The sequence below is a fragment of the Mastacembelus armatus genome, chromosome 4, assembly GCF_900324485.2.
Source record: "Mastacembelus armatus chromosome 4, fMasArm1.2, whole genome shotgun sequence".
Taxonomy (NCBI): domain Eukaryota; kingdom Metazoa; phylum Chordata; class Actinopteri; order Synbranchiformes; family Mastacembelidae; genus Mastacembelus; species Mastacembelus armatus.
Window position 1 is genome coordinate 25,674,121 of NC_046636.1, and position 22,989 is coordinate 25,697,109.

The window sequence follows — 22,989 nt, forward strand, 5'->3', positions numbered from 1 at the left end:
AAGGTAGAGCAACACAAATTACTGAAATCTACATTACCTCAAATATAATGTCTCAAGTCTGACATGATACTTGATCAACATGATTAATAATGATGCAAAGTGGGAAGACTTTTAACAAGAATATACAAAAAGCTGCATAATAATAAAACAATGCATAGCAAAAGAACGTAGCATTGGTTAGGCTAACATTTCACTGTAAATGGATCCTACATCTCAAACATGTTTTCATATTTGCACAGATAAATAAAACAAAGACTTGCATGTTTACAAATTGTTATATGTAAATGTCTGTGTAACAGTTAGTGACTCTAGGTGATTGCTTTGGATAACTAAGACACTGTAAGTTGAAACAGTACAATCCAGTTTAGTAAAATCCTGATGTTACCAAGAATTTATTAAAGACTTTACACATTCAGAGAAAGGTTTACAGCAACTGGTGCGACGTCATGTTGCACAATTAATGTTTGCCTTCAGAAATATCCATGGCTGATGTTTGTCATTGTGTTCATACATTAATATCCGAGTCTGTTCTCCATCTTATCACATACTGTACGAGCCGAGAACACAGGTCTTTATTGTTTATTGATACTCAGCCTTCATCCCTCACTCGTCAAACTCAAATATCAGGTGCTCAGAGCTCACATGTCAGAGGGTGTGTCAAAACCTCTCACAACTTCTGCTGTATTTTTTTTCTCCTGACCCTAATTATCATCCTTGAAACAACCATACAGGAGCTGCCGGAGCTAGATCATACAGCCATATAACCAAAACAGCTCAGTGGTGGCTTGGGAGAGGCATGAATTTGCAAAATGCAAACGCTGTATCATCAGACTGCCTTGTAGACTATTACACCCTGAGCAATACAAACTAATCCCTGAAAAAATATTATTCATTTAATTTAATCCATAAGTATCTCATCTTGTATTTGTTTTCCATGATAGACAGTTTTGTGTTTCTTCTTTTAAACCACACAATGGCCTCTGTTTGCTATTGCAATGGGCTAACTCTTCTTGACATAACATTGGATTTGGGCAGGGCAACACCTTCAGCTTCAATATTTTGATTGGAACATGGGAACTCTTATTTTCTTCGTTCTTCTTCCTCTCTTACACTCTCCTTCATCCCTCTAGTTTTTATTTTACTCGCTCTATCTCCCTCTCATCCCCTGGTATACACACTCCTAAAGGCCTCAAAGTGTTTGCCAGAGGGACTCTCATCCATTGACAGGAAGTTAAATGTAGAAACAGGACCCATGTTTCTCTCTTTACCATCTGATCTCTCAGCTCTCTTAAAACACAGAAACCCAAATAAGGAGATCAGCCACGGTTGACGAATGAGTGGAGTGGAGCAGCCAGACCATTCCTTGGCCAGGCCTTGGATGGGTGGTTTGGAAGGGTGGAGTGTGTGTCTGAAAGACTGATAGTCTGGGAGTCAGGATGGGGTGAACACAGAGTGGTGAGTGGAGGGATGAAAGGAGGAATTGATGTAGATGGAGATGGAGAGAAAGGATGGATAGAGGGAGGGTGAGGACCTTGGAGGAGGAGGAGGAGGAGGAGGAGGAGGAGGAGGGGTGATCAGAGATTGGAGGCAGGTTCTGTTGCAGTTTAAATAACTACCCAGATAGGGCTCAACGCTCCATCTCCGTCCACAGCTCTTTCAGTCTCCTTCCCCCTGTCTCTCTCTTTCTATTTCCCTGTTTTTCTTTTTCTCTCTGCAGCTTTGTTGGTTTCCAGCTCACTCTAGTTCTGCACCCAGGACTGAATAGTCTACACCTCAACAGGACAAGGGCTGTGTTTTTTCATCTCAGGCAGAAAAACCCAACCTAGCAGCCACCATGGAGGCCATCAAAAAGAAGATGCAGATGCTGAAACTGGACAAGGAGAACGCCATTGACCGGGCAGAGCAGGCAGAGACAGACAAGAAGGCAGCAGAGGACAAATGCAAGCAGGTGGGAATGAATGAGCAGGACAGGAAGAGATGGATGAGACAGCAGTGATGGCAGAAATATTGAAAGGATATGTACAAAATCTGGTTGAATTTAGTGATGATGTTTCTGATCAGTCCCAAAAAAAAAAAAAAAAAAAAAGGACTTGAGTGTTATCGTTTAAGATAACTGACAAGCCAGCTCTGTTTCACTTTCAACTGCAGGTCAGAAATGTAGTGTTGTGGGGAAAAAACCAGACCCAGCACAAGATAATCACAACATCAATACCATAGCTGACATACCTTCAAGGAAACAGCCTGTGAACACACTCTGCATTTATTTGTACACGTTCCCGACAGCTAATTGACTGGTTTACTTTGCTGTGTGACGGTAAGGAAATATCTGGAGGGAACTTTGCTGTAGCTCAGAGTCTAGAAGGTAAACTTAACAAATGTTTGTGACAGTATGTGACGCACACACACACTCAGCGCTCCTTAAAAGGCCAGGGAACACTCTCATGATTAGCTCTTAAAAATGTTGTGATTGTTTTGTTACCTCTGCTGCAATTTACCATCTAATAAAAACAACAAACATCAGCATCTCGGTGCCAGTAAACTATCATATACAACCCACATACTGAAAAGGATCAACAGAAGCTGAATTTGGGAGTGAGGTCAGCTGTTTATAGTGAAGCTCAAAGAGCGCTCTAAGAGAAATCATCACACTCTCTCATTGTGGTTTTGGCAAATTCAGGTAATGAGACCACCCAGGATCAGAATTTGGTCTTTAGGGAGCAAAAAGTGGTTACAACTTCCCTCTGGGATCAGTTTAAAGAGAGTTAATGGAGCATCTGTCTCAGCGGATGTCTGTAATGAAAACTATTTGACAGGTGTTTCCAGCACACAGGAGATAACACATATAATAATCATGCTAATGGATACATGAAGGCACACAAATGGGAAAATAAACGCACACCAACACACATTAGGCCCCTGGTCCCGGGCGTCTGTATGTCCTCAGTGATAACAGCTGTATTTTTAGACAGCAGGAGAGAAAGACTGTGTGGAATTCAGTGGGATTATCACAAACACTTCATGGGCTCAGAAAGCAACACTGATCAGGGGGAACACTTAACCCTGGGAGTGTGTGAATATGTGTGTGTGACAGAGAGACAGGATTAGGCTCAGCAAACCAGCACTCATGTCATGGGAGACTGACAGTGAGCCATTAGCATTTTAATGTTCCCAAACATCATAAACACAATTAGACTCCCAAATCAGCCACAGCTGCGTTATCGGTAGCCTGAATTTAAACACGTCAGCTATAAACATTAATGGCTTATTAAAGTGCAACACAAACACATTCAGAATAAAAAGAAATAGGCTAATAATGAATTTGATCAGTGAAGTGGACTGACACTGTGTCCTGTTGTAGCTGGAGGAGGAGCTGGTGGACCTGCAGAAGAAGATGAAGCAGACGGAGGACGAGCTGGACAAATTCTCTGAGGGCCTGAAAGATGCTCAGGAGAAACTGGAACTGTCTGAGAAGAAAGCTGCAGACGTGAGTGACGGGTCACACCCACATACCTGTCCATATGCACATGCAAGGGGGTCAGGGGTCAACTGGGTCCCACTTACAATATTAATGAATACTGACCAAGGCTCCTGGTCTTGCGTTAGTTACTAGATGTCCTTTAACCAAGGCCCTGCTGAAAACTGGGGCCTGTTGCTCCACAGCTGGACAAAGGAAGCACCAGCTGTGGGTTTACTTTGATCTACTCCGACTGGTCTGGTGCATTCAAACACTGTTACATTCCTGCGTAGCCACTGCTGAAAGATGAGCAGATAAACTGTAACCCCCTCAACCAAACACACACACACACACACACACACACACACACATTCACTGAGATCCTCTGAACCGTCAGACCAGAGCACCAAAGATTAGCAAACACCACCGTCGTTTAGCATCGTCCTATACTGATAATGCAACAACAAAGTGCTGTCTTCATAGTTTTAGTCCAAATTGCAGATTCGCCTTTATCTCACGGTTCAAAACAAACATTTAAGTCTGCTCCAAGAGATCGTAAACCTTAGATATTTATGTATGTGCTCAGGGTGATGGGGCCAACAGCTTGTCTTCATGCTTGTCAAGGTATTGTACTGTGATTATTATCATCGATACACTTTACATCTCATTCATCTAAACATTATCGTTACTAGTAGCTTGTAAATTAAGCTTTTCGTATAAAAATGTGATCAGCTGACAGGAGGTCGGTTCAATTAGACATTTATGTGTGTTGCAGCCTTTAGCTGCTAGGATCAAGCTGAGACAAGGAGCCGGCTATAGAGGTCTGCTAAGTCCACTTCTTCCCAACTAAACAAAAATCCAATTTGTGATTTCCAGCTCCGGGGTGAACTCACTTGGGGTAATTTATCAGACTTCACACAGCTCCACGTTTTTTTTATATATATCTATCTGTAATTCACACGACCCTTAAACAGACTTTGATGCAGGGCTTTTAGATTAAACTGTGTTTTTAATCTGTACTATTTCTACTTCTTGACATAAAAGCACTTCTTCCACTTAAGGAATGCTATATTCATCTTAACTAGCCTTGGCTACCAGACCTAAAGTCAATCTCAGTGCTGTGAGAACATTTCTGTATACGTAAATATTACATTTTATCAAATGGAGTAGAACATTAGAAAAGACAGTTCCTCTCTGGCTAATCATATGCAATCTGGGATCAAAGACCCGATTTTACATTGTTGGCAACACCACAAACCACAAACTGTGTATCTGTGAGTGGTGGTTCCTCCAGCATTTTCGCATGTGTGCACAAGTGTGTGTGATTATGTGTGTGGTTGAGAAAGAGAAAGAGAAAGAGGTGGGCTCAGAGCTCTACGAAGTCATTTTGAAGGATAAAATACTCTTTTTAAGTGAAATGCCACAGTTAAGAATCCAGTGCGATCAATAAGCAAACCATGTGCAGAGAGAGGAGCTTCATAAAAAACTGTCTCAGCTTCCACCAAGATGTGCCATTGTTTAAGTCTTGTGGAGGATATCCCAGGGAAGTGTAGTGCTGGGCTACCCACAAAGAGGAGGGAAGTCTCTGCCATACAGACGTAGAATTGGAGGCTGAGACGTGCTGGATTATCCTTGTGCAGTGATTAAATAAACTGTGAGGACAGTTCTAAGAAGCCACACATGCAAAGTGGGTCATGAAGGCCCCTGGAAAAGGCAAAAGTTGTTGAAGTTGTGGTTGGAGCCCTGAGGTGCAGCCTCTGCAGTGTGTGGAAAGACAACTCAAGCAATTCAAATGTTATTAAAAATAGATGTTTACTGGGGCGTGTTTCCTTTGCAGTGAAGTCCCTCGTATTGACACTAACAGATACAGCTGCTAAAGCTCCTCTACACCACTTCTATGAAATCCCCACCACATGTCATTCATTACAGGCAGCAGTCAAGTCATTACACATCTGAATTCACACAGAGAACATGACCAGATTGCAAACCTTGGAGGGGGGGGGGGCTGGGAAAACAGAGGAGTGGGCCGAAGACCCCAACAAGCAAGCAGTCGTGATTCACAAAGAATAGTCCCGACACCACGCTGCAGATATGTAGGCCCCAGTTTCAGTCATCAGATAAAGACGCTGGCTTTGGTCTGCAATATTAGCACACATGATGTAAATAAAAGGTGGAACCGTACAATCTTGGTGTAGTAGTAGGGGCCAACCTGGTAGGGAAGGCAGAGAGCAGGCAGCAGGGATGGGGGTGTAGGGGTGGGGGTTCTGGTATGTGAGGAATGCAACCAAGGCAAACAGAAAGCCCCACACTCCTGTGCGTAATGAAATCAATGCTTCCAGCTTTTCCAGTGCAAGAGGCAAATCAGACGGAGAGACTCAATCAACAGATGCGCGATTTTTTTGCCTCACACTGAACAACTGGGCTGAATTTGAAATGAACCTGATCTGGAACCTGATCTGAGCTGAGACTTGCAGGCTTACTCACCCATCCACCCAACGTGTTTACTCTCAGGCTGAGCGTGTGAATAGAAAACAATGAGGGTAAACACAGGCAGGGCTGACAGAGAAACGTGAAACATGCAGCAAAAATCACTCACACCCACATAGCAGACATCATATACGACCAGGCAGATTATGAAGATGAGCATCAATACTCCCTGGAAGTGACATTGTTAGAGGATAACATATAACAAATTGCTTGATATCATCCATCCATCATCTAGACCCCCTTAGTCCTAACCAGGGTCCCAGGGACCTGCTGGAGCCTATCCCAGCTCTCTTTGGGTGAAAGGCAGGGGTCCACCCTGGACAGGTCCCCAGTCCATCACAGGGCCACATAGAGACAAACAACCTCACACACTCACACTCACTCCTATGGGCAATTTAGAGTCACCAATCAACCTGACATACATGTTTTTGGACTGTGGGAGGAAACCAGAGTACCTGGAGAAAACCCACACAAGCACAGGGAGAACATGCAAACTCCACACAGAAAGGCCCCTGATGGGTTTCAAACCAGGAACCTTCTTACTGTGAGGCAACACTGCTAACCACCAACCCACTATGCAGCCAATTCCAGTTTATGGAAAATCAAAAAACGTAAACCTAAAACATATTCCACTAAAATGTACATGCCCTGAAATAAGAACAGCAGTGATGGTTCCTCTTGAGATTGCTTTATGAAATAGGTTTTAGATAGATATCTCCAGCGTTTCTTCATAAAAGACAGAAATGGGTCTGAAACCTTTGACCTCACCTTAATGAAAGAGTTATGTATTACCTTCATATTGTCATGCCAGGAGGAAACTTTAAGGCTATCGAGCCGAATGTAATGGTCAAGAGTTTGAAGTGGCTGAAGCTTGTGTGCAGCATCTAACCTGTGGGCACTGTGCCTTCACAATAACTGAAAGTAATTCATCCTGACTTTCCTTTCTGTCCTGAAAGTCTCATAGCAGAGATCCCATCGGTCACAGGGATCAGCTTTTCCATGCACACACACACACACGCACACACACACACACACACACACACACATGGATTTCCATCTTTGTGAGTCCACTCGTTGACATTCCCAGGACCTTAACCCTAAACCAGGTCTTAACCCTCAAACAGGAGCCTGGAAAAATGAAATGTCTTCACTCCAACAGAGTTTATGCTCAAATTGGTCCTCACAAAGATAGAAGTACGAGTAATTAACGCACACGCGCGCACACGCACACGCGCGGCCATAAGCCCCGCCCCTCGCTGAGCTCATCGGCCCAATCACGTCGCTCCTCCTCGGGCACAGTCTGGGCTCTCCTCACCGTGCGGCTCTTTCTAGTCCTGCTCCTCCAGCTCCAAGTGTCCGGACCAAAAAAACCTGCCACATTCCCGAGGACGACTTTCATTCCTGCTCATGAACTTTCCATCCACACAGACCAGAAGAAACACCTGGAGAACACCTGGACACTTCTGCTTCGCGGTCATATAACTTTCTCTGCACTTGAACGACTCCTTTAACATTCCCAAGACTTTGGCCTCGGGCGGACATCGACTTGTTTTTTTTTTCCATTTAAAACCAACAAACAAAGTCTTTGCTCTTAGTATAAGATTATTCTAAGTAGACCAGATAAACGGGATTTAGGCGCTTCCGTCTTTCTGCACAATCCAACATTGGTCTTACGCGCGTGTGTGTGTGTGTGTTTCCCCCTTACGTGTAGTTTTAACTTAAGAAAACAGTCAACAATGGCAGGGATGAACTCTCTGGATGCTGTGAAGAGGAAGATTCAGTGTTTGCAGCAGCAGGCCGACGAGGCAGAGGACCGGGCTCAGGTCCTACAGAGAGAGCTGGACAGTGAACGGGAGCTTCGAGAGAAAGTGAGACAATCAAATCCTCCTCCTTTCTTTTCTTTAGGTCTTTGTCTCTTTTCTAACCCCTGTCTTTTACAGCACCGCTCTGATATCCCCCCCCCCCCACCAGGCTGATTTAATGGTGTTAACTTCTTCATATTTAACGCCCGGGCTGTAAAAAGTCGGATTAGTTGATGCCATTGATTCACTGTGGTGCGCGATTGTGCCACAATGCAAGGCGTTGGTCTGCAGCGAAAAAAGTTTGGATTCCTGCAGGTCTCTGCGCATGCTCAGTGTGGTCTGCCTTTAAAACTCCTGTGAATAATGTGGACCACGTAGACAGCGTTGGACCTGCTGTTGAGACCTGGACTCATATCTTACCTCTGACGGGTCATTTCGATGCTTATAGACTTAATTTCACTTGTAGCTGCTTATAACCTCATAGAGTCTTAATAAGTTGCTCAGTGGCACTTCAGCAGGGCTGATGTGTGCCTGGAGGGGCTGTCTGGGTGAAAGCCTAACCACTGTGCCAGCCTGTCTCCACAGATGATAGGAAAATAAAGGGCACAGAGCTAAAAGTGTTCCTGCCCTATTATTAGGCTGAAAGATGTGCCATTTCCATCCAGAGCTGAAACGATTAGTCAAATAACTGCACCACAACGGCAAAACCTCTCGACTTCTCTAATGTGGATCCTGTTTTTGGTTTATGTAGTCCTCCAGGGCAGTAAGATGACTTTCTTTCTGCTGGTCTGACAAAACAGGACACTTGAAGGTCTAACTTTGGGTTCTGGAAACTTTTAATGGGTGGACTATGAATGAATGAATAATCCCCTGTTGCAGTTGTGTTGTATGTTGCATATGTTAGACTTGCACAACCAGGGCTGTAACTACTCATTGCAGAAGTGTGTGGTTTCTCCAGCTACACACACCGGTGTTGACAGTGACTCATAATTTATTTTTTTTTTTCCTGTCTGTCACCTGCCTGTCTCTTGGTTTGACCCACAACTGACTTTTTTTTCTTAACAACGCCACACAGAAACGTTTGAGACAGTAGAAGAAAAGCTCAGCAGTGACTTCTCTCACATGCTACTTTATGGCTTATGGTGCCATATTCTCCACATAGGAGCTGGTTAATGACAAGACGTGTGGAAAGACTCGAGGAGAGTGGGAGGGGAAGGTGTGGCCGTAAAGATATGGCAGCTGAGGGGATGAAAGGAGCAGGACTGCTGTAGACCTGATCCTTTGTTACAGGCTTCCTATGAGGTTCTTTTTAATTTGACAAGTGGGTGTTTGCTTGTGACTAGCCTAACTTGTATAATAACACCAGTGACAGTAATCATTATTTTACAGTCTATAAGTGTGAGGTCACTAAATTACTGAGACGTATATGATATCAGGACTTTAACATTAGGCAGCTCTTCCTTCATTTCATGGCCTTTTATACTCTCTTTGTTTTGTTCACTAAAATCCTTTGGAAACATTGAAGTGGCCAAAAGTAAATGGTCAAGGAGACAGATTTATTTATTTCTGTCATTTAAAAGGGCTTAGACAGGAGCACAGTAACTGCTTAAAAGCCAAAAGTAGCACTATGTGTTTTATTCTTACTTTTATTTTAGAAGATTAATGGTGTCAAGTAGATTTTTTTCAGACTGCATCCTTTTTGTTTCAGATATTAAACTGTAAGACTTCAACCCCCAATTATAATCAGTATGTAGTCAAATTACTGACTGTTTAAAATACAGTAATGTAGTTCTAAGCAGATTTTATGACGTCAAGATATAAAGTGATGCACTATTTTTGTCTATAATGATTTATTCTCCAGTGAAGACAAAGATTATATTCTCATTCATCATTAGCATCTTTATATGGTTTTATATGCTGGTTCATGGTGTATAAGTGCTAAATAATTGGGGTTAAATAGTCTTCTACCTTCTGAATAGACATATTCTTCCATTTCATCCTTGTCAGTTTTAACGTGTAAAAGCAGGTTCAGCTGTCACTTACATTACCTCATGTGCGTTTGTGTGGCGAGGTTGGCGTGGTCCCATATGTGAATAATTAAGGCAACCTGGAGTTATCCCTAAGAGAAAATCTCTTTACAGCACAGGGAGATCAAAACAGGAATCTTGCTGAGTGTGTTAAGGTAATGAATCACAGTTTGAAAATGTGCAGGCAGCAGACAGAAACACATGGACACATTACTCACTAAAAACTAAAAGTAATTGCTTTGTATTGTGGTTTTGACATCTCTTGAGACATTACTCAGACACTCAGTAATTCTTTAAAGATCTGTCAGATTACAGAGACATGACATAGTCTTAAAAACGCTAATTTGACCTGCTTAGATGTATTTTATTTATGGCCATTGTTTTTTTTATGAGCAGTTCAGTTTTCACTGCAGTTAACTGTGTTTTGATGGTCGATGGATGTGAGAGTCAGGCCTAAGAGGATCATTTTTAGTTCACTCACTGAGGTTTTTACAACGTGGAAGTAAAATTTGAGACTTTTGCTTCTTTAACAGAGAAATAATTCACATATTTTGACATAAGTTAATTTTAAGGATGTAATCAACTGGTCAGAAATGACAAAATACATAAAAAAACAGAATTAACAGCTTAAAAATCAAATGTTTTTCTGTGTTTCATTCGTTCATGTTGTCATCTGATAACATAATAGCTGCCATGGTTATTATTAGTGTTTACCTCATAACATGCAGAAATACAGTTTGTGCTATAGTGATGCATATCTTAAACCACATTAAAAAGGGAAGTGGGAACCTCCACTGAGGCATTAGCTTTGGGAAGAGACTCCCCCTACCCTGCACCGACCACCCCTCCCAGGATGTTGTCCGCCAATTCTGGTCCAGCACTTCCTGTGCTTCTACTCCCAACACTTCCTGTCTCTGGGCTCCAGCCCCGATCAACAGGAAGATTAGTGTGCATGGTGGATTTAGTGCTTGTACAGTAGTTAATGCTGGTTCCAGTAAATAGTGCACCGCAAGTTTAACTCAAAACACAACTTGTTCGTGTTAGTTTTTGTCAGTTCATGGTGTTTTTTCATTTGGGTCAGTTATTGATTTCAGACTGCCTCTATGTAGAGTTGTCCACAGCACCTTAAGGACATTTACACTGAGTTTGGTAGGACTCTTGTTATCTACGTATATGACTATTCTCAATTTGCAGCACAAGCTAATTGAAGGGCACAATTCAGAGATAATGGGCATCTTAATCACAACTTCCCTTAGCTCATCAGTTTAAAGCAACTGAAGGCGTCATCTCTTTGCTGCATGAATCTTTTCTGATCTCCTGCACGTTCTGCAGAAAGCTCCACTTCCTGGTTTCCCCGTTTTCTTTGGACTTTCTCCCTGGGAATAGCTCAACTTTCCAAATATAACTGCCACATGTTGAAACTTTTTGGCAATCATTGGCATTTTGGGGAACACTCCCATTTTAGTGGCTTGTGGCTAAGCTGATTATGCAGGCCAAGGTTGTGGAATGTTCAAGTGAGGAGTAGAGAGCTTGTACAGACGGTGCTAGCAGAGCTAAATGTGATATAATGTCATTAGGCATCCCTTATTTAGGATGTAGCAGCGTTTGAACCGTTGCAAACCCTACACACTGAACCAGATTTTTCCTCAGATACATCCAAGGTTCAGTGACACTTAGAAAACGGGCTCTCTGCATCTGTTAGCCATGTCGATGCAGAGTGGAAATGATTTTGGTTTAATCTGAATGAACCATATAAACCATATAGTGTTTGTTTATAGACTTGTGGCTTTGGCCAGAAACCACACAGTTTAACACCTTTTCTGTTTTCCCAGCCAAGAAAAATCAGACTCCTGCAAAGTCTCCTGAAAAAATGTGTTCCTTGTATATTTTGTGAATTCGTTAAATGCCGTTTCACCAACGGGTTAGAGTGTGGCAAGAATTAAAGACTAAAACCAAGCTAAGGAGTCAAACCACTCAAGGTGAAAGCCAAAGTGGGGGAGAGCCAAACACAAACTGTAGAAAAATGTTGACATGTTACATTTTGCACATAGGAAACTCACTGTGATATTTGTCTGGGCATTTAATAACCTTTTACACATCATCCCTCATGACAGTCTGGCTCAGGCTCTCTACAGCTTTGCACGCCATATCTTTGTAAGAAAAGATTATAAAGACTTTTCTCTCTCTTGCATTGAGAGTAGTGAGCAGCACGGTCAGGAATAACTTCCCCTGAACCCCAACAGCATTTTGAAGCTCATTAGCCCACTGCCCTGGAATCAGCCAGTAATTAGATTCCTCTTTAACTTGTCCTTGATCCTTCTTCATATAACATGTAATACACTCCCAGTAGAACTGTGCTGTATCTTCAGTCCAGGTCGGGCTGTAAACTGTTTACAGTAGCAGAGGACAGCTGACAGCCTGTGACAGTGAAGTGACTTAAAAAGGACGTTATATTTGACTTGGTGTCACGTAATAATGCTGCAGAATATAGCGACACAGTTTTTGACTGTGCAAGGAAGAATTTGACGTTATGGCAAATACATTTACAGCTTTTCTTGAGAGTTAGATGAGGGGATGAATTCTTCTCTGTGGTCTGTGTGGTAAAAGTGATTAACTTAGCAAAAAGAATGGAAACAGCCAGCATGTCCCTGTCCACAGAAAACAAAATCTACCTAAAGTTTGATATTTAAAACTTCATATTTAGTTTTAATTCCTGTGAAACACAAACATGTAAGCATGAACTTTTGTTGTAGATTGCAAGATGGAAGATAGTGGACTTTACTTTGCTGCCTTTGGACAGGGCCAGGCTGGCTGTCTCTCAGTTCATATTTACTTTACAAACACTTTGGTGTCAAGTGTATTTCCCAAAACATGTCCCTTAAACGTCCATTGTGACCAAATGTCCTGTAGTGGGACACTAACTGTTCAGGGTGGCTGTAGGCAGCAGTGACTGGAACACCATTCACCTCTAGTGTTACATATTAAGCCACCTTGATAACAGAGCAGCTACACGTTATGCAATAGATATATATGGATGTGGCTGTGTGCATGTGTGCTTGCCGCCACAACCTTCCTGATACTCCACCACAACCATTCTCCATAGTTTGTTTTACCATATAAGGAAGTGTGTGTCCCTGGCAGCTGAAGAATGCAAAGTGGGTGCTAAAGGAAGGGGCATGGCCAGAGAGACTGAGCGAAGGGAGGATGTGAAAGGATGTTGGGCAGCTGACTTCCTGTCAGTATTTTCAAGATCCTCATTTGCAGAATGACTACTATCTGATCTTGTTTTAAATTTTTTTTTTTTTTGTTGCACTTTATATTAACATTGAAATCGTGTTTATTTTTTGTGCTTTTCGAATATGTTGTGCTGCGATTCTTGTAGCTAAACCAATTTTGCAGGAGAGAAGGTATTTTTTAAAAATACACTGAGACTATGCAAGAAAAGCTTTTCTTCTTTGGTGGTGGCTCAGTGAATTAGAAGCATGAGAGTACACGCACAAGTTTGTCTCTTGTCTCTAAGGGGCTTCCCCCACCTCTGATCCTTTTGCCATTATGGCTGACTGTAAGCATAGATATACCCATGTAGTGGCGTTAGGTCAGACTTTGGTGTTTATGTGGTGTTTGTGTGTTGCCTAACAACAACCATTTCAATGGACAGGGACTCTGCTGGTTGCTAACTGGTAGTTATGCGTGTGTGTTAGAGAGAGGCAGAGATTGACAGAATGAGAGTGTCTGTTTGCATTTTTGTGTGTTTTACTGTGGTGTCTGTGTCTGGAAATGCATTGCAGCATCTGATGTGCCAGCGTAAGCCGACCTTAAGCTCATGAATAGTATGTTTGTGTGCAGACAGAACTCTTCATAGCACATTGGACTCAGGAAGCAACATTATCTATTATTTCAGGCCCCAGTTTAATTCAGTCCAACATTTCTCACCAGACAGATGTAGTGTTGACAGCTGCAGACCTGTGTAACGGACGTTGCTGATGAGATTTCAAGATGTTTCGACCGATTTACGGCTTTTCATTCATTCTACGTTGGGCTAGTTTTCCTTTATCATGCGTTGACTGTTTCAAGACACGTCAACGCTACTTTGACAGACATTTCCTGTCTCATATCATCGGCCTCCCCTGGCAGCTCTGGGAGCACAGGGGCAGGACCTGGGAGAGGCTGGGAGACGAAAAAAGAAAAAGACGAGTGGAAAGACCAACTGGCTAGTCAGCAGTCTAAGATGACATGGAGACATGATGGAGAAAATCTTAAAAATGAAAGAACAGACCAGGGCCAGCAGGCAAACAGCAGGAAACCATGCTTTCATTTTGCTGAAATATTGAGTCTATGACAGAGTGGAAGCATGGACTGGTTGGAGGTCTATTTATTCTCAGCACAAACAGACTTAATAACCCTTTTCCACTGGGCTTTCCAGGCTCTCTGCTCCTCTGTGCAGTGTTACCTCTCCTCCTCTCTGCCAGTGCTTTCTCTTTTGTCTCTCTTAGTGACTTTATCTGACCAAATGCATAGCAGAATGACTCACCTACCTGTAAACTGAACAGCAAACACTTTGGCTGTTGGTCGGACCGGCAAACAGGCTTCTGGACTGCATAGCTAGGTAATGAGTCACTGACCTACTAACTGCTGCGTCTGTGCACAGCATAATGTCTGTTTGTCTAAGAAATCCCCAGCTGCTTCACTTTAGGAATTGAAAGTAAACCCTATGTGCATGCTCTGGTTTTGAATGAATAGTTCAGCTTTGTGATAGTTCAACACTTCAGTTCTGTAGGACTTTTTCAGGTATCTGGGTGTAAACTGAAATATGAACAGTTGACAGTCTCTTTTTGTTGCAGCAGGCTGGTTTTTAGTTTGAATGAGCTTCCATAAGAGGTTGTGGTTGGAAAAACTCACTGGCCGACAAGGAGGAAATGCCTGTATAGTTGTCTGTTTGCTTTCTTTTTCCTCTGTCTGCCTTTGTTTATCAAGGGCAGATGAGAAGAAGTGAATTTGTCCTCCATACTTGCCCTAGTTTTGTATTCACAGTGAGCGAAGGTTTTTGCAACACAATCAAACCTAAAGTCCTGCAATCTTCAGATATAGAAAAGGATTAGTAGTTAGTATTTGTGTTTCGTCAGTCTGTTTATTACAGGTGGGGCCTTGCATTCGCAGAACTGCCTCCAGGGAACACCATGTCTCAGTTTCACCTATTACCCTCTTGCTACAGTCACCTATTGATTTGGAAAACATGAGCAACCCCAGAGAGCACGTGAAGAACAGATTACACTCTCACCATCTATCAGGATATATGGAATTCAGTGCATTTTAGTTCACTTACAGTCAGACGTCCTTAGGTGGATTCAAGGTTACGAATGACTGAAAGCTTTAATGCACAGAGTTATGGTTATGCTTATGGTATCATATTTAAACAGGTACTTTCAAATTAAGAGTCATATAGAGGCATTGTATGTAACGTTTGTATGGGTGTTTCTACCCCAACGTAGCTGCCTGTGTGACAGACGCACAGTTTCCCTGCAGTGGTTAAACAGGTGCAACATTGGAAAATGATTAGACATTTAGATATTTTTGTATAAACACACAAACAGTTCTATGATTCTTGTTTTAATTTCCCCTGACTGGCCTCTGCACGTCCATTGTGCTGTGCAGTCAGTTAAAAACAAATCTGCAGGTTGTTGTTGATCTTTCACCATTTCCCCTCATTTCTGTGTCCGTTTTTATTTTTCTGCACCTTATTGGTGTCGCAATTCTTCCATTGCCTTTCTTGTGCCCTTTCTTTCCCTTTCTAGTTTATGATGGAAAAAAGGGGGGATGGGAAGACCGGGTTGGATTACTTAAAGTTGCATGGGTGAAAACGAGTAAATTTCATTCTTCCCTCGTTTTTTCCTCTCAGGCGGAGGGTGAGGTAGCAGCCTTGAACCGTAGGATCCAGCTGGTGGAAGAGGAGTTGGACCGAGCCCAGGAGAGACTGGCCACAGCACTGCAGAAACTGGAGGAGGCTGAGAAAGCCGCCGATGAGAGCGAGAGGTCAGTATAAATCACTTTAAACCATCGTTTGTTGTTTGCAGGGGTGAGTTGGAATTTTCTTTATTGTGGTTTTTCAAAGTGTTAGTGTTTGATTGGTTTCATCTCCTGACTTTCACAAAATAAATAATCTGAAATCTTGTTTGAATCAGTAATCTCTAACCCTCCCTGTGTCCTGTCCAATAAGAGGGATGAAGGTGATTGAGAACCGAGCAATGAAAGACGAGGAGAAGATGGAGATCCAGGAGATGCAGCTGAAGGAGGCCAAACACATCGCAGAGGAAGCTGACCGTAAATATGAGGAGGTGAGACTTTTTACCTGACCTACCGTGCCTTCCATGTCTGTTGTGCATTAACTTCAACATTTTCTCTAAGATTCGATGCTTGTTGTTTCTCAGGTGGCTCGTAAGCTAGTGATCCTGGAGGGAGAGCTGGAGAGAGCTGAGGAGAGGGCTGAGATGTCTGAATGGTAAAACCAGTGAACATTTAAGCTGGAGCACAAAAATACCCTCCTGTTGCTCTTCAGTCGAGCATCTCACTGTGTTTCTCTTCCACAGTAAAGCCGGTGACCTGGAGGAGGAGCTGAAAAATGTGACCAACAACTTGAAGTCCTTAGAAGCTCAGTCTGAGAAGGTGATAGTGCACCTACACATTTAGGATTAATACCTTATGAATATCAAGGGTGCATCTGAACTTCTTTGATTTGTAGTAGTTTGAATATTTGTTGTACATGACAAATGAGTCTGAGGCTTTGTTTATATGCAAGGGTAATGGCTGCAGCCAGTAGAGACATGCAAAACATTCCTTCCCATGCAGGCATCATGACAGCGTGCCAAGCTTACCGCACAATTTCTATCCTTTAACTGTACATGCCTTTGCTTTGTTCAGTCAGGCCTGCTGTGTTTTGTCACAGCATAACCTGTTCTCATGCCAGGCTAACACCTCGCCTCTTTTGTGCCACTACCTCCCTTTTTACATATTTCTCCTTTGAAGGGAGTGGTGCCGTCACTCCTGAAGCAATCATAATACTCGGCCGACGGCTGGTGTGTGCTCATATTATTTACATGTGAGCGTGTATTTGTATTTCTGCCACTGTAATATTATTTGCCTGTCTCTGCCTGTTCACAGTACTCAGAAAAAGAAGACAAGTACGAGGAGGAGATCAAAGTCCTGACAGACAAACTGAAGGAGGTGAGAGCCTGAGTCTTGTGGTCACACAGCAGTAGGCAACTATTGGAGCATATGTTACATATATATGCTTTAGAGTGAAACAAATCAGCAGTGTATACATCCCTCATATTCACTCTACATTTCCCATCTTCTCTGGTGTGTATGGAACTGAAACAAGCAGAAGTGCGTGCACACACAGATCAGTTTTGTCACATGATTATTTTAGATGGGTATTATTTATTTTTCTGCAGCTTTAATATGTTCATACATTTAGAAAGTACAGAGAGGCTTATGAAGCCCTACAGTATTCCAGTTTTGCATGTTGTATTTGTTGGCTCAAACGTTTGACATGCTGTGTCTGTGTTCAGGCTGAAACCCGTGCAGAGTTTGCCGAGAGGACAGTGGCCAAACTGGAAAAGTCCATTGACGACCTGGAAGGTACGAGAAATAAAATGTTGTGGAACTGTTTAAAGCCATGGGCCTAGGTCACGTTCAGTCTTAGTAAATTAGAAATGAGATGTGTTTGCTGATGAGACGGTATATTTTCCTGTAGGTCAGAGGCTGACTCTCGTCATAATTAAACCAAAATGCACACATTCACAATCGCATAGTTCAGTTTGACATAGATCCCGAAAGGGGTGTCCTATTTCAGCAATGCTGAAAATATTTCCTGTGGAAAGGAAGGGGTTCCCCGCCAAAGGTATGGAAAGACCTTATGCGAGAAAAGTTAATAAAAGGCCTTTGTTCCTGAGGAACAACCAAAGAGGACAGAGAGTGTTCTGATGATTTAAGGGCATAATTATTTAGTTTTTGAACCCCAAGCAGCTGAACCTATAGCGTAGTTAAATACCCAGAGCTCATCAGCAAAAGAGCTGCAAGCGTAATTATATATGCACCGTTATTTCTTCCAAGCGTTTCTGCATCTTTAAAAAGGCTGACCTGTTTTTTGTCTTCTGCTTCCTCCCTCTTCTCTTCGCCTCCATCTGCCTCTCATTCTTGCCCTGCTTTTGGCTTATTTGTGTCGTTGCTGTCCTTGACACGTGCCTCTACTCCCTGTCGACCTCTGACCTCCAGATGAATTGTATGCTCAGAAGCTGAAGTACAAGGCCATTAGTGAGGAGCTGGATCACGCCCTCAATGACATGACATCTCTGTAGATGCTCGGACATCTCTGTTTCTCTCTGCCCCTCACGCCCTTTTTCCTGTCTAGCTCTGAATTTTCGGACTCTTGATCTTCTCTCTGTGCAGCATATGTGCCTTCTGCTCATCTTACTATGCAAAACAGTGAATTAAAAATCTTTTTCTGTCCTACTTTGCAGCTTTGTCTTTTAGTTCTCCATTATTCGTATGCATCGTGTACAGTAGTGCAACATTTTAGGCCTAACTTCAGCTATATGTGTAAAGTTTCATGTATTTTTTTTATGATTTTTGGAATTATGTAACCAGCAGTTTGTTCTTGTACAAGCGGTCGTTACTGTACGTTGTACATCTAATTATCAGCACGTTTATATGAGAAAAGGTGAGATTTACTTTGGTTTTGGTGTGAATTAATGCAGCTGCCCGTCCCCTCTGACCCTTTGGTGTTACATCTAACGTCTTTTTGATTGTTTCTCATATTTTATCTCTGTGTGTCCATGAAGTATTTACTGATATCAGCACCATTTACACATTAGCATCTTAATACAAGTGACTCTACATGGTCCTTAAAGTAGCATAGTCCATGTATTGTAATCTAACAGTTTTCTAGCAGCTTCCAGTTTCTGCATGAAAGGCACTGCAGTGTGGTTAAACTTTTTGCATGTGGCACGACTTTAATGTAGTTATGCAAAACGTCTCTCCAGTAAAACAGTGCTGTGTGTGGTTTTACAGTCAAGGGATGCTGTTTGACTACAACAGAGAATGGATTAGCATGTGAGAGCAGTGCTATCACTGATGGTCAAGAGTTCACCATTATTTATTTCTTTTTCTTTATTTTCCTCTCTCCAGAGAAATTATCAAATGCCAAAGAGGAGAATGTGTGCATGCACCAAGTCCTGGACCAGACCCTGCTGGAGCTGAACTGCTTATAAACGCAGACAGGAAGCCGGAGAGGATGAGATCGTCATGTAACATTCCACTAAATGTTCGACTCCATTCCACATTTCGAGCTGAAAAACCTTTACTACCCATGTAAAAAGGGGGATTAACTTAATGCTTGTCCCTTGATGTTGTTTTTTTTTCCTAAGGCACAACTTTCTTTTTTGTTTTTTTAAGATGGGAATTTATTTTGAACTATTGCTTCTTTTTTTTTTTTTTTAATCTCCAGCTGTGATTGCAAAAAGAATTCTCTCCATAAATAATCTAGACCACTTATTTAGAAAGAACTGGCAATTCCTACACCCAGAGAACCCTCACGAAACTGCCTGAACTCATTTTTACATTTTCTTTGTGCACATACATTAAGCCTCTCTCTGATTATTTTAACAGATTGGGTTTCACTGTCTATATTAGAGTGGCACTCCAGTGCCACCCAGGGGTGATATGAAGTCATTTCGGATCATGCTGTTCCACCTTTAAGGCTTCAAGTTCACAGAAACTCAACGTTGGACTAAATGTCCTTCCTAAATATGTTTGTGTTTAAACAGAATGGTGGTCAGATGGACAGGTGGCCTTATGGAAAGGTTTCATGGATAAATAATGTCGCGGCACATGCTGCTCAGTAACTCGAGGCTTCTTAGCATGTCATTAAATAATTCATCCTCTGCCTGATTATTGTGAGGCCTATGTGGGGAAGAAGCACAGAATATTTTCAATGCATCAATTTTCTTCTGATCATCGTGGTGTGGGAACCTGGGCAGACTCTGATAGCTGTGCATGTAGACTATCTGGCACACGATGTGCAAATCTCACCTGTACCACCTTTCCTTTATCTTGACCTGACCTTTGACATCTTCTGCCATAACATGGCCAATATATACTGGATTTACAATATATTGCATTACACGAGTGAGCGAAAGCCCAAACCACTGGAAGCTCACTCAGGTTTTACCAACCATGGATACTTATTGTATATAGTAGAATAATGTTAGGTATGTGAGAAGTTGTATTGCTTTTTTCTTTTGTTTTGTTTCATCTACACCACTCCTTTTTGCCACTTCTTCTCAAGACCAAAGAACACGCTTAACACAATAAAGTCTTAAAATGTTTTATTTCTGTTAGTGACGGTCATCATGGTTTCATCTCACGCCAGGGCCATGAAAAGCAGCTCACATCTGATTGAGACCATTTTGAAATATTTCATTCACCACCCCCCTTTATGTCCACCTAATAAATGTTTTACAGAAATCATAACTCATTTGCCTTTTTCTCCTGCAACACATTTTACTTCTTTAATATAAGTAATCAAAACTTACCTAAATTTAAGTGCCCTTTTAATACCACAGTAAATCTTATAGTGTAATTCAATCTGAGTATATAGGAATGTCTGCATGTTTAACTCATGTAGCTCCTCTTCCTGTCCCATTAAAAGCCCACGGGGGGGATTACATTTCATTCCACATCATCAAGAGATACAGGAGATTTCTCTACTAAGAATTTGCTTTGGGTGGTGAAAACAACCACAGTTAAAATCATGGAGTGTGCAGCTCAGACTCATTTATCCATGGTCCAGTCTTCTGTCTTTAATTTATTCATTTTTTTTACCAAATTCTGCTCAGGAGTTTTTCCGTCTGAAGGCGCATCCTAGAAGGGTAGAAATAAAAAAAAATATTGGTTTTGAGATGGACTCAACATGTACTTGCAAACTGCCTTTTTTTACTTACGTATCCTCTCATTACGATAGGTAGGAAAATTAATAACTACATTTAAATTACCAGTTTGGGACATTTTTCTCACCAGCAGTTAGTTTGCATTTGCCCCCTCGTGGCTGACAGAGGATTAAAGAGCAGCCGGCACAAGGTACCACTGTCTGGGCATGGCTGAAGATGGTGGTGATCCTGTAGCAACCTGGAGAGGATTAAAAACTGAATTAGAATATAGTCCTTTAAGTCAATCCAAAAATACATGTAAATGAGATGTGTGGTGGAACAGGGACCCCCAGTCCTAACCTGTGCATTTAACATCCATGAAGTAGGAGTTCGGGCTCTGCACCAGCCTCTTCTTCTTGTGTCTTCTCCTCTCCTCTGTAAGGCTGGGGTGCATCAGGTCCTTAGCCAACTGATCAGGGCACATTATTCATGTTAAAGCTCTTTTATAGACATTATCAATACTTTGATTGGCTGCAGCCTAACGCCCCCTGCAGGCTGGTGAATGAATTGCTAGTCAGAGCAAACAGACATGTCCAGGCAAAGCCCCAGCATCATCCCAGGCACCTATGGGCTAAAGTGAATGCAGTCATAAGATGATTAATACTTATTTTACATATTAACGCTGCACACCTTCTATATACACTGATTATTAAACCCTACTCAGTCTGTCTCCATACAATTTTAACTTTAAGTCAATTAATAACAAGCTATAAACTGTTTCTGTTCCTAACAGTTAAAAACTAGAATTAGACTACAGCAGTAAAAATATTTTCACTTACAGACATTTTGGTTAAAATCACTGGGGAGTTTCTTCCAAGGCGAATACAACGTGTTGAGAGCGATGAGATCTGATCAGAAGCGCCTCTGTCTCAGTCACCTGTAGTTTGTTGTTGGTCGTTCGCAATTAAATACCCGAAGAGACCGAGCGGGCGGGGTCTATCACCTGAGGGGAGGCGCAACAGACAGCACTGACTAAACTGATGCAAGATGAGAAAAGAACTGGCAACATTTAGAAATGGTTTATAAGCTGAAAATAATGGCTTTGTTATTGTCCAGCTTCCTCCTGCAGCATGACACATTTGTGTTTTGACCAAAACCAAAACCTGTTAATAAACAGCTTATTCTAACTTTAGTCTTAACGGTCTGTTGTTTTTCTCTAAGGTCTGTTATCTCACTGTGCTACACACCTTTTTTCCAGTTATAGCTGCTTTTGAATTGTATTGTTATAAACATTGAGCTGTTTCTATTTTTTAGCCTCCCCTCACTGGTATAATAAACATTAGCATTAGGCTGCCGATAGTCTCACTTCTTACAAAGTGACCACAGGGTGTCACCAAGAAACATAAACCATACAACTGATGCATTACAATGTTTTAGGTTCCTAGTTATTACTGTCCGTGTCTGGTTCTTCTGCAGCTCTGTTTCAATTTGTTGTTTTATTTTTTTTTTAGATGTGTTTGTCCTTTATCATTTGGAGTCCTTTATTCTTCAGGTCTTTCTGCTAAAAACATTAGTGGATGCCAAGTAATGTCTGTGAAGTAGTTTGCAGTGGTCTTTTGTGTGTTGTTTTTGTTACTGTCATCCAACCCCAATAGTAGGTCATGCTATCACGACAGCAGGGCAATTTGTTTCACACGTTTCTTGTGCCTTCATACTGAAAATCCAAAAAAAGTCTTTATGAATGTCCTTATGGATGGCTCGGATGTTGACATAGGAAATGTGGAGTATGGGGTTGAGTTTAAAGTGAGGGGCCAGTGCAGCAACAGTCTAACATTGCCCTGTCTGTTAACTGAAGATTTTCAAAAGACAAACAGTTTGCATGATTGCATGTCTGAGACCTGCAACATGCCAGTGCCATGCCAATATTACCATCAGTTTTAATAAATTGTTTGAATGCTTCTGCAGACTTAAAGTGAAAATCTGCTTTTGCTGTAATAGAATAAAATTAATTGCATAATTTTTTTTTTACTTCACTAAATTTATATATTAACTTTTTTTCAGAATTAGATTAACAAAGCAAAACACAGTATCACTTGGAGGGAAATTACTTAAGCAAATTGAATTATAAGCATATAAGGTTGTTAATATTAGACCCACCTTTACCAGTTGCAACATTAAAGTTAATCACAAACATCCATCCATAATTTTCATGCATTACTGAACAGGCCTACTGGGGACAGGCCACAGGCCCAAGGGGTCAGGAGGCTCCTGGACCAGAGACCCATGGTGGGGACTGT

General features: G+C 41.9%; 2 protein-coding genes across 5 annotated transcripts; one reads left to right on the forward strand and one right to left on the reverse strand.

The window, feature by feature from the left end:
- The first annotated feature begins 1,628 nt into the window (after positions 1-1,628).
- Positions 1,629-20,291, forward strand: tpm4a (tropomyosin 4a). 4 transcript variants are annotated; one of them, XM_026304655.2, is made up of 9 exons: positions 1,629-1,948; positions 3,359-3,484; positions 15,667-15,800; positions 15,985-16,102; positions 16,196-16,266; positions 16,355-16,430; positions 16,926-16,988; positions 17,336-17,405; positions 18,042-18,451. In XM_026304655.2, exons 1-9 carry the CDS (start codon positions 1,835-1,837, stop codon positions 18,122-18,124), a joined length of 855 nt encoding a protein of 284 aa, XP_026160440.1. In that variant the 5' UTR covers positions 1,629-1,834; the 3' UTR covers positions 18,125-18,451. The 4 variants fall into 4 exon arrangements, with proteins under 4 accessions (XP_026160440.1, XP_026160438.1, XP_026160441.1 ...); XM_026304653.2 differs by lacking the exon at positions 18,042-18,451 and adding an exon at positions 18,954-20,291 and having other exon boundaries at positions 1,633-1,948; XM_026304656.1 differs by lacking the exons at positions 1,629-1,948; positions 3,359-3,484 and adding an exon at positions 7,237-7,809.
- Positions 20,137-21,676, reverse strand: LOC113128999 (40S ribosomal protein S27-like). The gene is made up of 4 exons (XM_026304657.1): positions 21,532-21,676; positions 21,053-21,161; positions 20,841-20,951; positions 20,137-20,687 (listed from the first exon to the last, which is right to left on the reverse strand). Exons 1-4 carry the CDS (start codon positions 21,535-21,537, stop codon positions 20,659-20,661), a joined length of 255 nt encoding a protein of 84 aa, XP_026160442.1. The 5' UTR covers positions 21,538-21,676; the 3' UTR covers positions 20,137-20,658.
- Positions 21,677-22,989: the final 1,313 nt, after the last annotated feature.